Below are 13,499 nucleotides of genomic sequence, written 5' to 3'. Positions count from 1 at the left end.
CTCTAACCCTACCTTTCAAATAAATAAAAACCTTCAAAGACAGAGAGAGGGGGGCGGTCCCAATGCACAGGCACTTTTTTTTTTTGCATCGTGTCTGATGCCGCAGAGGCCAAAGCAGATCACATGGTCGTCTCCAGTCAGGATGCGCAGAAGCAGCGCAAGGTCACGGCTACAGAGCAGGTGAACGACTTGGACCGGCCCAGCTGACAGCATGGCTAAGGCGCCTTTACCCCCACAGACTCAAGGTCTCATCAGCCTGAGTCCACGTGCACCCGTCTAGGGAGTGGAACTCAGATGAGGTCTCTTGACCCCAGCTGAGGGAATTCTCTCCTGTGCCGATTCCCCCAGCCCCAGCCACTTCCTCCCTCGGACCCAGGAGTCCAGGCTTCCGGCCCAGTCGAAACCCTAAGCATCCCCCCCCCCCGACACCTCCTTGAAGCCCCAAAAGCACACACGTGGGCAGGCCTTTGGTGCAGCGGCGAAGGCACCGCTCGGCACACCCACATCCCGCCAGAGCACCCGTTTCAAGTCCTGCTGCACTTCTGCTCCAGCTTCCTGCCGGCGCGTGCCCCAGGCAGCAGCAGGTGCCGGCCCAGGTAGCCAGGTCCCTGCCATTCCCCGGGGAGACCCAGACGGAGTCCCAGGTCCTGGTTCTGTTGTAGGCATTTAGGAAGGTCTCTGTCGTCTCCTCTCTCCTTTTAAATAAAATGAAGGGCAGACACGCAGTGGATTTCTACTTGTTTTTATTCATTCTTCCAAAAAGCACCACAGGCTGCCCACTCCCCAGTTTGTCCTGCGCTGGACACCAGTCACTCTGCCATCACGCGGCGACACAGGAGCTCAGCACGCGAGGAGGTTCTCGGCCGTCCACCCAGGTTTTTTGTGCCTGTCCTGCCGGGTGCAATGGCAGCACCAAGATCCATCACCCATTTCCAGGAGTCCCCGCCTTCGAGGGTCTTCCAGCCCCGAGGTGCCGCTCAGACCCCCCCCCCAACCGCACGCGGCTGTCAGTGTTCATCCACAAGGGGGTCGCAGGACGCTCCCCAGACACAACCTGGTGCGGCCCGGGTCTTGCTGACTTAAAAGGCAGCTTCCCCCATCAGCCGCGAAATCCGAGGGTGCTCATCAACAACGGTACAGCGCATCCAGATTCCCCAGGGGACACACGTGCGCGCGCACACACACGCACACACAGCTGTCCTGCCTGCTCTGGCGTGAGCTTCATGGCACATGGGCAGAGGGAATCGCACGGAGCAGCGACACCAGACAGGACCGGATCTGAGCCACTGGCGGAGTGAGAGCAGCGCAGTCTGTGAGCACAGGTGATGGGGAGACGGGGGAGCCCAGGGCCGGTCGCTGCGGTCTGCTGCGTGGGTGTGTGTGCGCGTGTGGGGGGCCACGTACACAATTCTCACAATAACTGCGAGGTAGACGTCACTTGCTGGGTGGCTTGTTCAAGAGCATCCCACAGGCAAGACCCGAGAGCTAGCTATGTGACCACAACTTCCTGTGCCGTGCAGCTGCTGTGTGCCGGGGGTAACCGCCAACCCCGTGTGGCTGCCGAGCACTGAAACTGTGACCGGTGCCACTGAGGGGCCGCACTTCCAGGTCTGCTTAATGCGTTTAGGGTCCTACTGCCCCCAGCCACTGGAAAAGCGTCAATGTCCTTGGGCCTGCGAATCCCCCCCAGCTCTGACCTCTGTGGAATGCCAGTGCAGGTCGCTGAGCCTAATGGTTAAGATGACTACGTTCCACGCTGGGGGACCCGGGTTCCAGACCCGGCTCTGGCTCCTGTGGCGATGTTGTGACTGGGTTCCAGGTGCCAGGCATCAGCCAGGGACGGAACTAGTGGGTGGGGGCACATGCACGCTCTCAAATAAATTAAATAAATAAATAAATAGAGGTAAAGCATTTCTGATGAGCATCTGTCACCTGGATCGGCTTGTGCTCCGTGTTAATGACCGTCCAGACTTCAAAGACTTAGCACAGATGACTGTAAAATAACGGGACCAGACGCTGATCCTACGGGGAAGCGGTCATAACGGGTAGATGGGGTTAAGTAGAACGTATTACGGTGAGCCCCCGGTTTCCACCGAGCCTGGGAGCGTCTGGTATTACATACGGGCGGCCCGCTCGGCACTGCTCCCTCAGCCCCACGGCTGCACGGCTGCCACGTGCGTGGAGGGGACGGACCCAGGCCGAGGCGGGGCAGACACACAGGTGTACCTGGTGCTCCAGACATGGATGCAGCAGTCCCGGGGCCGGGGGGGATAAGTTTTCAGGACAAATGTTTTCCCTGTCTGTGCGGGGGTGGGGGTGCAAGCTGGAGGGGGCACTGTCCCTCAGCTCTCCTGCCCTGGTCCACAGCCGTCACAGGAAACAGGACCTGGGGGTCCTCGTGGTTCTGGCCCAGCCCTTAGGATCCTAGATGGGAAGATAAGGCACCTGTGCTTGCTACCCAGGCCCCGCCCCAGGCAGGGGCACCTGCTCCCACTGAAGGCTTGTTCCTCCCCATCTTGTTCCCTTTTCCGTCCTGTGCCGAGAGGCCAAGGATCCAAACTGCAGCCCCAGTTCTCCCACCGGCCAATGGGTTAATATTTACCAGGCACCTGCTGTGTGTCAGGCACTGTTGTAGGTGCTGGGGGCTACCAGAGGACAAGACAGGCAAAGCATCAGTGCGCAACAAAAAGGCAAGTAAACAAAATCACTTCTAACCGTCATAGCCGGCACAAGGCAAATCGGCTGGGCGAGATCAAGGACGGGACTGTGTGAGCTGCGCCCTTAGGGAGGGCAGGAAGGCCTCTCCGGAGGGCATCTGGGCAGAGACCTGGCGGGGCCGGGAGCAAAACGGCAGTGCCAAGGCCCTGAGGCAGAGCCCAAGGTGGCTTACTCGAGCACAGGAAGGAAGATCTAGCAGGCTGGATGGGGCAGGGGGCAGACAACGCACAGGCCTTGCTGTGCGCTGCTGGCCTCCAGCCTGCCCTCCCCAGACCTGGCTCCCTCCACCATGAGGCTCTAGACGGCCTCGCAGGCCCCCTTCTCTGTCGGACACTGCAGCACTCTGTAACCCGCGGCTTCCCCCGCGCACAGAGCTGGCAGCCTAGACCCTGGCACATTCTCGATTCTGCCCCCCACCTCCCCGCTCACTGCAACACCCTGTGTGTACACCAGAGGGCAGCACAGCTGCTTTTCCCAAAAGGCAGGTGCACGAACACCGAGGTCAGAAAGGGCTAAGGTTTAGCGACAGAGGAAACCAAGACCGAAAAAGGATAAAAACCCGAAAGAGGCAAAGGGAGACACCCCCAGGAGAGCCCTCCCTCACTGAGCACCTCTAACACAGGGCAGTCTCACTGCAAGACAGACACGCTACCAGGATCCGACGACGTGAGGGACCCGCGGGGGCACCCCGGTGAACGGGTCCCAGCCCTTCCCCGTCCACAAGGCCTCATCCCTGGTCTCTGGGGACCCTCGGGGCCCGCCGTGTGCAGACTGTCGCCCCCTCCCATGTTTGAGACCCCTGAGAGCAGGTGTTGGACTGGTCCCTATTCCCCAAGACACCAAGGGGTCTCCCGCTCCCTGCCCCAGACACGGACCCCCCACACCCCCACGAGTTAGGGTCCAAGCCCCCCAGGACTCCTCCCCCCAGTGAGAGCTCAAAGCCCACTGTCCCCAGGAGGGGGTGAAGCCCAAAGGGTCCAGCTTGCCGGGCCGTCGGGTCCCTCTTCCCCATACGGGAGCCAGTGCAGGTCCCCAGCCACCAGGAATCACGACTTCTTCCCCCGGAGGACTAGACGCCCAACAACCTCCGCTTCCGCGCCCTTGGAGACAAGATGGACGCCCTCGTGGGAGTCCAGGCCCCAACTCCCCTCCCCACGCAGGAATCTAGAGGTCAAGTCTCCGAGCCCCCGTCTCTCCTCTCCTACAAGCACCTGCCCCCACCCTGTTACCCCCAGCAGCCCAGACTCCCACGTCCCCTTCCCCCTAACAGGGACTTAGATCCTAAGTCCCCTGGGGGGCCAGCAGCCAGTCAGGCCCCCACCCCTCACGCGGAGGGCTCCGGGGGCGCCAGCACGGCCTCCGCGTCTGCCTGCATCTCATCCAGCGCCTGCAGCAGGACGCCGTGCGCCGCGCGGTAGCCCAGGCCGCCCGTGGCCGCCGCGCCCCCCGCGGGCCACAGGAAGGAGAGCGCGCCCAGCGCCGCGCCTCCGGCAGTGCCCTCGCCCGCCCAGGCGCCCAGCCTGGCTTCCACCTCGGCGCGCGTCACCGGCCCCGGGAAGCGAGTGCGCGCCGCCAGCTCCCCAGGAGCCAGGCCCAGGGCGCGCTCCCGTCTCGCCAGCGCCGTGGGTTCGAGCCCCAGCGCCCGCCTCCACTCCGCCAGCTGACCCCGCAGGAGCGCCACGTCGCAGGCCCAGCCCAGCCCCGGGACTGGGGCCGCCGCCGCCGCCAGGCTGGCCAGCAGCGCCGGCCGCCAGGCCCCGGCCCGCAGCGCGGCCGCCTTCCTCCGGGCCGCGCCGGGGGACGCGGGCGGCAGCGCCAGCAGGAGCGCGCCCGCTTGGGCCGGGGGCAGCGCGCGCTGCAGCCACTCGCTCAGCGCCGCGAGCCCGGCCGGCCGCAGGGGGAACACGGGCGGCGGCGTCTCCTCCAGCACCTCCCAGGTCTCGTCTTCGGGGCTCAAGGCGGCCGAGCCCTCCGCATCCCCGCCGCCGCCGCCCTGCTGCGGACGCCGGCTCGCGGCCCTCTCCGCGCCCTCCCCTGCGCCTGCTGCCTGCGGCCCGGGGCCCGCTTTCTCCCTCCCGTCTCCCGGCGCAGGCTCCACTCGGCCCCCGCCGCTCGGCTTCCCCACCGTCTCCTCTTCTTCTGGGGCCTCCGGATCCTCGCCCTCGCCATCTGTTCGCACGCAGACGAGCGCCGCGTCCGGTGGCACCAAGGCCCGGACCTGGGCCCAGTCCTCCTCACTGGGGGCCCCCGAGGTGACCAGGATGAGGGCATCGTAGTGGGTCGGGTGAGGGGTGGTGGCGGCCGGGGCAGCACCACCAGCGGGGTCCAACGGCACAACCCAGAACACCACATTGGGGCGCTCCGGGGCCGGGAACGGGGCGGGCCCGGCGGGCGCGGGGGAGGGCACTGCCCCTGGGTGGCCGGGATCCAGTCCGAGGAGCGCGTCCAGCACGAGGCTCATGCCCGCTGCGCCGGCCACGGCCAGGTCCAGCCGTGCGCTGCCCAGGCGCTCCAGGCCTGCTCGCACCCACGACAGAGCTGCCTCCAGGCCTCCCTTCTCGAAGGCCTCGCGCACAGCCTCCAGCTCGGCCGCACCCAGCACCTCGAAGCCATCCTGGGCCGCTGGCAGGAGCCTGCAGGTGGGGGGAGAAGGCAGAGGGCTGCGTTGGGAACAATTCCAGAGGCAGGGGCGGCACCCATGGTGGGAGGGGCTCCGAGCAGCCCTGGGTGGTGTCCGCGGTTGGCTGGAGGTCAGGTTTCAAACAGAACCCAAGACCTCACCGGGGGCGGGGCACACAACAAAGGCAAAATCCTGACAGGCAGCTCATGGGGACCAGGACGAGGCCCGCGGGTGCCCCGTGCTGAAGCGAGGAAGCCCAGGTCCTAGTTCCTACCCAAGGAGGTGTGGCCACGGCCACCTGAGGCCGGTGACGCCAAGGACAGCCAGTCCCAGGCCCCTGCACCAGCCCGCCACGCTGAGGCTGTCCTAGGACGACGTGCTTGACAAGGGAATCTGGGAGGTCGCCAGCAAACGGGCACAGAAACCAGAGGAGCCGGGACAAGGGGAGCGGGGAGAGCACCAGGCACCAGCAGGGCGGCGCTGTGGCACCGTGCACCGAGCCACACCCCGAGAGGCCGGCATCCCACCTCGCAGCCTGGCTGCTCCGCTTCTGATCCAGCTCCCTGCCAATGTGCCAGGGAGAGCAGTGGAAGATGGCCCGAGTGCTTGAGCCCCTTCGCCCACGTCGGGGACCTAGAGCCTGGCTATTGCTGCCATTGGGAAGTGGACCAACAGGCGGGAGATGTCTCTCTGGCTCTCTCTGTGCCTTTCAAATAGGCACGCGTGCACGCACGCGTGCACGCACCCCTTTAAAATCAATCAAGCTCAGGGAAGGTGTGGATTTAGAGTGCCGGGGCCGCTTGAGAACCAGGGCCTATAGGGCTCACCAACAAGCTGCACCAGACAGACCCCCGGTCTGGGGCAGTGTTTGGGTGATAAAGCCGACCTCTCCCAGAACTGTCGCTAGGAAGGGGGGCTTGTGACTGGGGAGGGAGTCAGGACCTCCAGTGGGTCTTGGCCCAGGGCCTCACTTGGGGTGCAGCCTCCTGACCTCCGCCCCACACTGAGGGGCTGAGCCTGGAGGAGGAGCCTCGCGGCCCTCAAAGGGCACAGTGATGGGGTGAGTGGGGCCCCGGCCTCCCCAGCCCAGCCTGAGACCCGGCGCTCACCTCTGCAGCGCCTCCGCCCGGCTCCGCAGCGCCCCCCGCAGGCGCTCCAGCTCCTCGCAGTCCTCGCTGCCGGCCCAGTCCGCAGGCAGCACGAACAGGGCGGCCGCCCCCAGCCCCGCGCGGTCCAGCAGGGCGGCGGTCTGCTCCCGGGCCTGCGCGTCACTCTGCGAAGCCCCGGGGCGCAGCGCCCGCACGGCCAGCAGCGGGGCTCCCCGGGCGAGGGCAGCCCGCGCCGCCTCGCCCAGCGCCGGCGCCAAGGGCTCCCCACTGCCCTCGGCTCCGGGCAGCACCAGCACCAGCACGTCGGCTTCGGCCGCCCAGGGCCCGGGCGCGGCGGGCGGGCAGCTCAGCTCGCCCAGGAAGAGCCCGGGGCCTGCGGCTCTCAGCCTGGGCACCCCGGCGTCCGGCCGTCCCTCGGGGATCTCCACCAGGTCCGCACTGCTGCACAGCGCCCCGATGAGCGCGGACTTGCCGGCTCCCGGGGGCCCCAGGAACAGGGCGGTCACGTCGCCCCTGGGCGGAGGCATGGCTGGAAGGCAAGGGGGGACGGCCGGCCGCGGTCACGGGGCACCCAGACTCCGGGCCCCTCCTCCGTGCCCCGAGACCCAGCGCCCAGGCCCCCCGGCCGCCGCTCTGCCTCCTCTCCGGCCATTCCCCCTTTCTATCCTCACCCCTCCTCCGCCCGGGAGCGCCGACGCACCTGCGAGCACAGCTGGCGGCGGCCTCGCCCCTGCGGAGCTGGGCTCTGAGGCGTGGGCGCCGGGACGCGTCCGCCAGGCCCTGCGCTGACGTCACTCAGGCCGCAGAGACGCGGCCTTCCTCGCGGCGCCTGCGCAGGACGGCCGCACTGCACGAGCGCCCGGAACAATGCGCGGGCCACGGCGCCTGCGCACTCGCGCGTAGCGCTTCGGCTTGTACGGCACGGCGACCGCAACGTCATCATAACGCGTCCCAGGGCAAGGAAGGACCCCCGAGCAGCCTTCCCCCCCCCGCCCGTTATTTGGAGGCCCGGGCTGGCGACTGTACTACTTCCGGATGGCAACCACGGGCTCGGCTTCGAGAGGCACCTCAGGCGGAAACGTTCGGTAGCAGCGGGAACCCCGAAATGCCACGGGCCCTACGTCGCTTCCCTGCGGGTGGCGGCGCTGTGGGGCGCCAGTGACAGGCGCAGCGCGAGGCAGCCTCTGCTGTACGGAGAGGAGCGGAGGCCGGGGCGACCCGCCTGGGGAGCCGGGGGCCCAAGGCAGTGCTTGCGGGACAGTGAGGCCGGCAGCGCGTGCGGGCGGCGGGGGCTCCGGGTGGGGCACCCCAGGATGGCAGAGAGGGATGTCTTCCGGGGAGAGGCAGGCTGAAGGGGTGGGTGCCCCTGAGGCTGATGGAGGTCCAGGGTCCCACGCTCTGAGTTCAGGGAGTTGGCTTGATGCGGCGGGGTCACAGGTCACACAAGCGAGCAGGCTTTAGGGGCGCCACAGACACGGGGAGCCCAAGCCTTTAGGTTTGAGCTCTCTAGGGGCGGCCCCATCAGAGAGTTCAAGGAGATGGGTACATCTTGGGGGGGTCAAAGGTGGGCGAGGAGCAGCCCTGTCGAGGGCGGAGGTCGTGGGATCGGCGGGGACAGCCGAGCGGCCTCACCCCTCGCTCACACGGGCTCCTCCCTTGACCAGAGGGGCCGCGGTCACCATGGAGAACCCGCACCCTGAGGAGACCTTGGAGCCGCAGGAGTCGCCCAGCGAGAGGCGTCCCGGCCGCCCGGGGGGCCGCATCCGTGAGTACAGGGGCCGATGCCATAAAGGGGCGCCGTCCAGCGTCTGGGTCCGGGGCCTGGGGTGGCCCCTGTGCCGACGGCTGCCGCTGCCCACCGCGCACGGCCTTCGTGGGGCGGCCTGCGGCCAGTGGAGCAAGGCAGGCGGCCGGGCAGGATGCATTCACCCTGGGGACCTCACTCCGTCACCAAGTGGGCACTAGGACGTTGGGTGAGAGCCGGGGCAGAGAGGGCCCGCGGCCAGGCCAGCGCCCGTACCTGCCGAGGAAGTGCGCGTCCCGGGCAGCGCGACTCTCGGGGTCACCTCCGGGTCCAGCGACCTCGGTGGGCCTGAGTCCATTCGTCCGTAAGGCAGGCCCACCACGGCCCCGTCCGGCCCGCCATGGCCATCGTGGGCGTGGGTCTGGGGCTTGGGGGAGGCCTGGAGACCCCCGGTGGGCGACCCCGGCCTCTCCCACTCGCGCAGGCCCCCTGGAGGCCCCGCAGTGCAGCCGCTGCCTCATCACCTTCGCCGACTCCAAGTTCCTGGAGCGCCACCTGAAGCGGGAGCACCCGGCCGACTTCGTGGCCCAGAAGCTGCGGGGGGTGCTCTTCGTCTGCTTCATCTGCACCCGCCCCTTCCTCTCCTCCGAGGCCCTGATCCTCCACCAGCGGAGCCACGGCCCCGGCGCGCGTGCGCCCCCTGCAGGTGCAGCCGCCGCCGCGCGGGCCCGCTTCCCGTGTCCCGACTGCGGCAAGGCCTTTGCGCAGACCGGCTCTCTGCGGAGACACCTGCGGAGACACCGGCAGGTGCACGTGGCCCGCCCCTTCGCCTGCACCGAGTGTGGCCAGGATTTTGCCCAGGAGGCAGGGCTGCACCAGCACTACATCCGGCACGCTCGGGGGGAGCTCTGAGTGCAGCCCGAGCCCTCCCCGCAGCGATGGGGGCGCTAGGGCTGCTGGGGCCCAGCTAAGGTGGGGGGCGGAGGTCCCTCCCCAGGAAGGCCAGGGCTCGTGACGCACAGGACCTGGAAGATTCTGCGCTGTGGAGGACGTGGGGCCCGTAGGGAGCCGTGAGATCAGATCATCGTTGAGAGCTTTTGTTTTTAAAAAATGAGCAAGAGGGAAATTTTATTTTTATCTCCCTCACTCCCAATTAAAGAGCTAGCTGCAGATTGCGTAATCACCTTTAATTCTCCCCAGATGGATGCCATGGGCTGTCAGGGCACCGTGCCTTGGATCTGTGCCTGGATGGGGGCAGGGAAAGGAGGCGACGCTACCGGGCGAGCTCCTCTTGGGGAGGGGCGGCGACGCTGAGAGCTGCACCCCGAGGCATTGCGGGGGTGGCGTCTGCAGTGGAGGCCTTGTCTCTCCCCACTCAGAGGGGCCCCGGCGTTGAAGTGGCACCAGCTGGAGATAGCTTAAGGCCCCTTAAAATAACCCTGTGAGCGCTTCTCGTCACGGAGTGTTTTCTGTGCGTGAGCAAGCTAGCAGGCGCAGCCTCTAAAAACAGACACCAGAGGAAGCGCAGGGCAGCTCCAGCGTTTGGACAAGAAACCTCCCACCCCCCCAGCACACTCAGGGCCGGGAGGGGGCGCGCAGGGCAGAGCTGGCCGAGCGCTGGAGGGAAATTGGCTTGGAGTCCAACAGAGACACCGGCTGTTGTGTTTTCTTCCGCTGGCCTCTGTTGCGATCCTGTCTTCAGCTCTGCCGGAAGGCCGGGTGCAGGCCTGACCGTCGGCAGGGGCAGGGCCAAGGCTTCGAGGGGCAGCTGCCGCCCCAGGCTGTGGATGAGCCCACGGGGCCTGGCTGCCACCTGCCGCACTCCAGGTCCCGTGTGGAGTGGAGTGGATGAGGCAGACTGAGAGGCAGCTCCCAGTTTGTGGCCGGGTACCTGGGAACTGGAAAGACGCCATTTCCCATAGTGCCTTGCAGCTAGATGTGGCCATTTGACTGAGTTCAAGCTGAATTCCCCGGGCAGAATCCCCAAGTTTGGGAAAGGGGCTTCTTTACCTTCCTAAGTGGAATGTGGACTCGGTGTGCAGCCATCTCAGCCCACGAGGTCAAGAGCAACACGTGGGAGGGCAGAGCGAGAGACAGCAGGAGCCCGGGGCGTGGGCCCACCTCATGGAGCAGCACCAGCGCGGCCCATTTCCATTCTGTTATGCAAGAGAGCAAGCCACCGTCATTTGGGGTCTCTATCACATACAGCCCGACAGAGGTCTGCAGACTCTGGCCAAATCGAGCCTGGTGCCTGGCTTTGCAAATAAAGTCTTACTGGAACACACTCATGTTCATTTTGTGTTGTTGACGGCTGCTTCCGTCTGGACCAGATCTGAGTGGTTGCAACAGAGACCTCGTGTCTCCCAGCCCGCAGTGTGGGTAATTCTCACCCGCCACTCACAGCACAAGACTGTGGAGCCCTGTTCTAACAGACACAGCCTGCTCTGAGTTTGGCCAGTGCCACGTCGGGGGAGTGTGTGGGGGCAGGGCTAGCCTCCATCTCCTAGCTGGGGTTTGGAGTCAGTTGGCCATCATGTTCTTCCAAGATGTCAACCTCACCAATGCTGGGGCCAGTGCTGTGGCACGGTGAGTTAAGTCACCTGAGATGCCACCGGCATCCCACACGGGCATTGTCTGAGTCCCGGCTGCTCCATTTCCAACCCAGCTCCCTGCTAACGGCCTGGGAAAGCAGTGGAAGATGGCCCAGTGCTTGGGCCCCTGTCACCTGTGCGGGAGACCCAGATGGAGTTCCAGACTCCTGGCTCCAGTCGGGCCGTTGCAGCCATCTGGGAAGTGAACCAACAAATGGAAGATCTCTGTCTCTTCCTCTCTCTCTGTAACGCTGCCTTTCAAATAGGTCTTTAAAAAAAAAACAAAAAAGTCACCCAAGCAAAATGTTTCTCTTGGTAACTGATGAAGGCCCAAGTTCTGTGTTTTCACACCGCTCCCACCAGAGCTCACCCAGGCACAAACCTAAGGATCTAAGGCCTCCCTCTCCCGAGGTAGACAGCGCCCTGGCCACTCACCACCCGCAGCCCCAGTGATGTCATGCCTCCATGGCCCCCGGGGCGCCGTCACAGCAGGGAGCCCTGTGCTGGCTTCCACAACCCCCAGTCTGGCCGCCTCTCCCCTGAGCGGCAGCCCTCGTCCCCTAACTGCCCCCCTCCCCCTCAGACCAGCCAGTACGTCAGCTCGCGTGGCCCCTCTGGGACTCTCCCGTGGGATCCCACAGGCAACATCCAGAGAGCTCACCCAGGCCCACAAGGCAGTCTGCTCGCTGCCTGCTCTGCTGCCTTGCACTTGCTGGTCCCTCACGCGTGCTCCTCCCCCAGAAATCTGCAGGCAGACCTACCTCTACACCTCCCCCAGGTCTGAACACGCGCCACCTCCTGAGGGGTCCTCCTCGACCTGCCTGGCTCACGCCCGCCCCGAGTCACCTCCTACCTGCAATCCGTGCCTGTGGTTCTGTGGTTCTGTGTCCCTCAGCACCGCACCCCAGCCCCCAGCCGGTGCTTGGTCTCTCGGCCTCCCACGCGGCCCTGCTTTCTGTAAACTGTTTCCCATGCTACCTGCCTCGAGTTCGGCCCCCAGAGGGACCTGCCAGTCCTACATGGAGGCGGAGTCTCATTCCGGTGACTGCCCACCCAATGCCCCCTGGAGCCCGGGCCGTGTTCAGCGCCCTCTCTGGAGGCCATGCGTGCCTCCCGCGGCTCCTGATCCTCAGGAGCACTGTGGATTCCCAGGTGATTCCCGGTGCTGACATCCCTGTCTGACGGCAGAGGAGGGTTAGGCTGCCCCGGGGCACGAGGCCTATCCCACGCTGACCCATGCGCTGTGGCTGGAATGGCTGGGACCCCCAAGATTCCCGTGTGGGGAACCTGAGACCCCAGGTGAGCGCATTCAGAGGTCGGGCTGCAGGAAGTGGGCCCAGCTCCGCTCGCCAACAGGGCACTCACCTTCCTGCCCCTCCCCCGCGGGAGCCGCGAGCAGCCCTCTGCGCCCCAATTCTGTCTGCCCCCGGCCTCCCAGCCGAGCTGCGCCCTGGCCCCGCGCTGCCACTCCCTGCTTCACAGTCACCATGACGACTGGAAGCCCGCGGGCACTCAGGAGGGAGGACACCGTCCACGCAAGGCACCGAGCCCGGGCCTGGCCACTGTGGTAATTCAAGGCTCTTAGGTGCCAGGCTTCTGGGCGCTGACACGCGTGAAGCACCGTAGCACACGCTGGGCACGTGGCAGGCGCTCGGGAAATGGCGGCTGTCGCTGTAATCAGCTTCTGTTTTCCAAACGGCCTGGGTGCCTCCGTCGCAGAGCAGGAGCCCCGGCTCCGGCAGGCTGGGACGAGCTGGCCCTCCTCCCCTCGGTCCCAGTCCCTTCCGGATCCTCTGGCTACCCTGACACACCAGGAGGGCTCCTGCCTCCGCCTAGACCGGAACCTTCTTCCCGCCTCCCTCCTCCAGGTCTGCCACCTTCTGGGGGGGGGGGGGGGACCGCACTGTCTCGGATGGCAGCCCCTCCCCCGGCTCGTCCCTGCGCGGCGCCTGGTCCCCTCTGTCTTCTGGCACGTGGACAGGATTTTGCTGTATTCACTGGTGCTACTTCCCAAAGCTGTGCCGGGCCCAGCGGGCACGCAGAACATCCGGCATGCAAATTCACGGATGCCGGTCTCATCTCCCGGAGTTATTCTAAGAACCCGAAGAGCTCATGCAAATGTGGCGTGGCGCTCTGTGCGTGCCGGCAGCAGGGCAGCTGTGCTGGCAACAGGCTCTGCTCGGCAAGTTCCCAGACGCACAACCGTGTGAGACGACACACACAGCCCGGGGGCCGGCCCTGCACCCAGGACGCGCAGCACGACGCGGCTGCCCCCCGCACACTCTTGCTGGGTGCCTACCAGACTGCTCCGCACTTAGCTGCGCCCACGTAACTCATTTCCGGTGATGGAACCCAAGCAGGCAGCCCCGGGCGCCGAGGACGGCACGAGCGCCTCCAGGCTCCCCGTTCTCTGGAGCAGGCCCCGGCCCAGCTGGTGTGGGTGACAGACCAAGGGTGGCCTGGTCCCCAGAACGGAATTCTGTGTGTGACCGGGGCTGGGGGCGCGGCCGGAAGCCACCCCGAGCTGAGCACACGTCTGTCCGCTGGGCCACAGAGATCCCCAGGTTCCCACAGGCCGAGGACGGCGCTCCAGACACACACGCAAAGTGGCTTTTATTCTGGCCTTCACACATCCCCAGCGAAGACAACACAGACGAGCGGTTCCCCGGCCCTGACCGCTGTGGCCACGCCCCCGCCCCCGCCCCCGCCCGCCCCTC

At 66.1% G+C, this 13,499-nt stretch overlaps 2 protein-coding genes across 6 annotated transcripts; one reads left to right on the top strand and one right to left on the bottom strand.

The window, feature by feature from the left end:
* Nucleotides 1-733: 733 nt before the first annotated feature.
* IRGQ (immunity related GTPase Q) lies at nt 734-7,224 on the bottom strand. The gene is made up of 3 exons (XM_062176956.1): nt 7,148-7,224; nt 6,448-6,976; nt 734-5,351 (listed from the first exon to the last, which is right to left on the bottom strand). The coding sequence occupies exons 2-3, from the start codon at nt 6,972-6,974 to the stop codon at nt 4,043-4,045; spliced, it is 1,836 nt and encodes a 611-aa protein (XP_062032940.1). The 5' UTR covers nt 6,975-6,976; nt 7,148-7,224; the 3' UTR covers nt 734-4,042.
* Nucleotides 7,225-7,379: 155 nt separating this feature from the next.
* ZNF576 (zinc finger protein 576) lies at nt 7,380-10,494 on the top strand. 5 transcript variants are annotated; one of them, XM_062177028.1, is made up of 3 exons: nt 7,380-7,532; nt 8,112-8,212; nt 8,676-10,494. In XM_062177028.1, the coding sequence occupies exons 1-3, from the start codon at nt 7,483-7,485 to the stop codon at nt 9,101-9,103; spliced, it is 579 nt and encodes a 192-aa protein (XP_062033012.1). In that variant the 5' UTR covers nt 7,380-7,482; the 3' UTR covers nt 9,104-10,494. The 5 variants fall into 5 exon arrangements, with proteins under 5 accessions (XP_062033012.1, XP_062033015.1, XP_062033014.1 ...); XM_062177031.1 differs by having other exon boundaries at nt 7,433-7,636; XM_062177030.1 differs by lacking the exon at nt 7,380-7,532 and adding an exon at nt 7,677-7,803.
* The last annotated feature ends 3,005 nt before the right edge of the window (nt 10,495-13,499 follow it).

Source organism: Lepus europaeus, chromosome 19, assembly GCF_033115175.1.
Source record: "Lepus europaeus isolate LE1 chromosome 19, mLepTim1.pri, whole genome shotgun sequence".
Taxonomy (NCBI): domain Eukaryota; kingdom Metazoa; phylum Chordata; class Mammalia; order Lagomorpha; family Leporidae; genus Lepus; species Lepus europaeus.
Note: the sequence above shows the minus strand (reverse complement) of the source record. Positions and strands in the feature narration are given on the sequence as shown.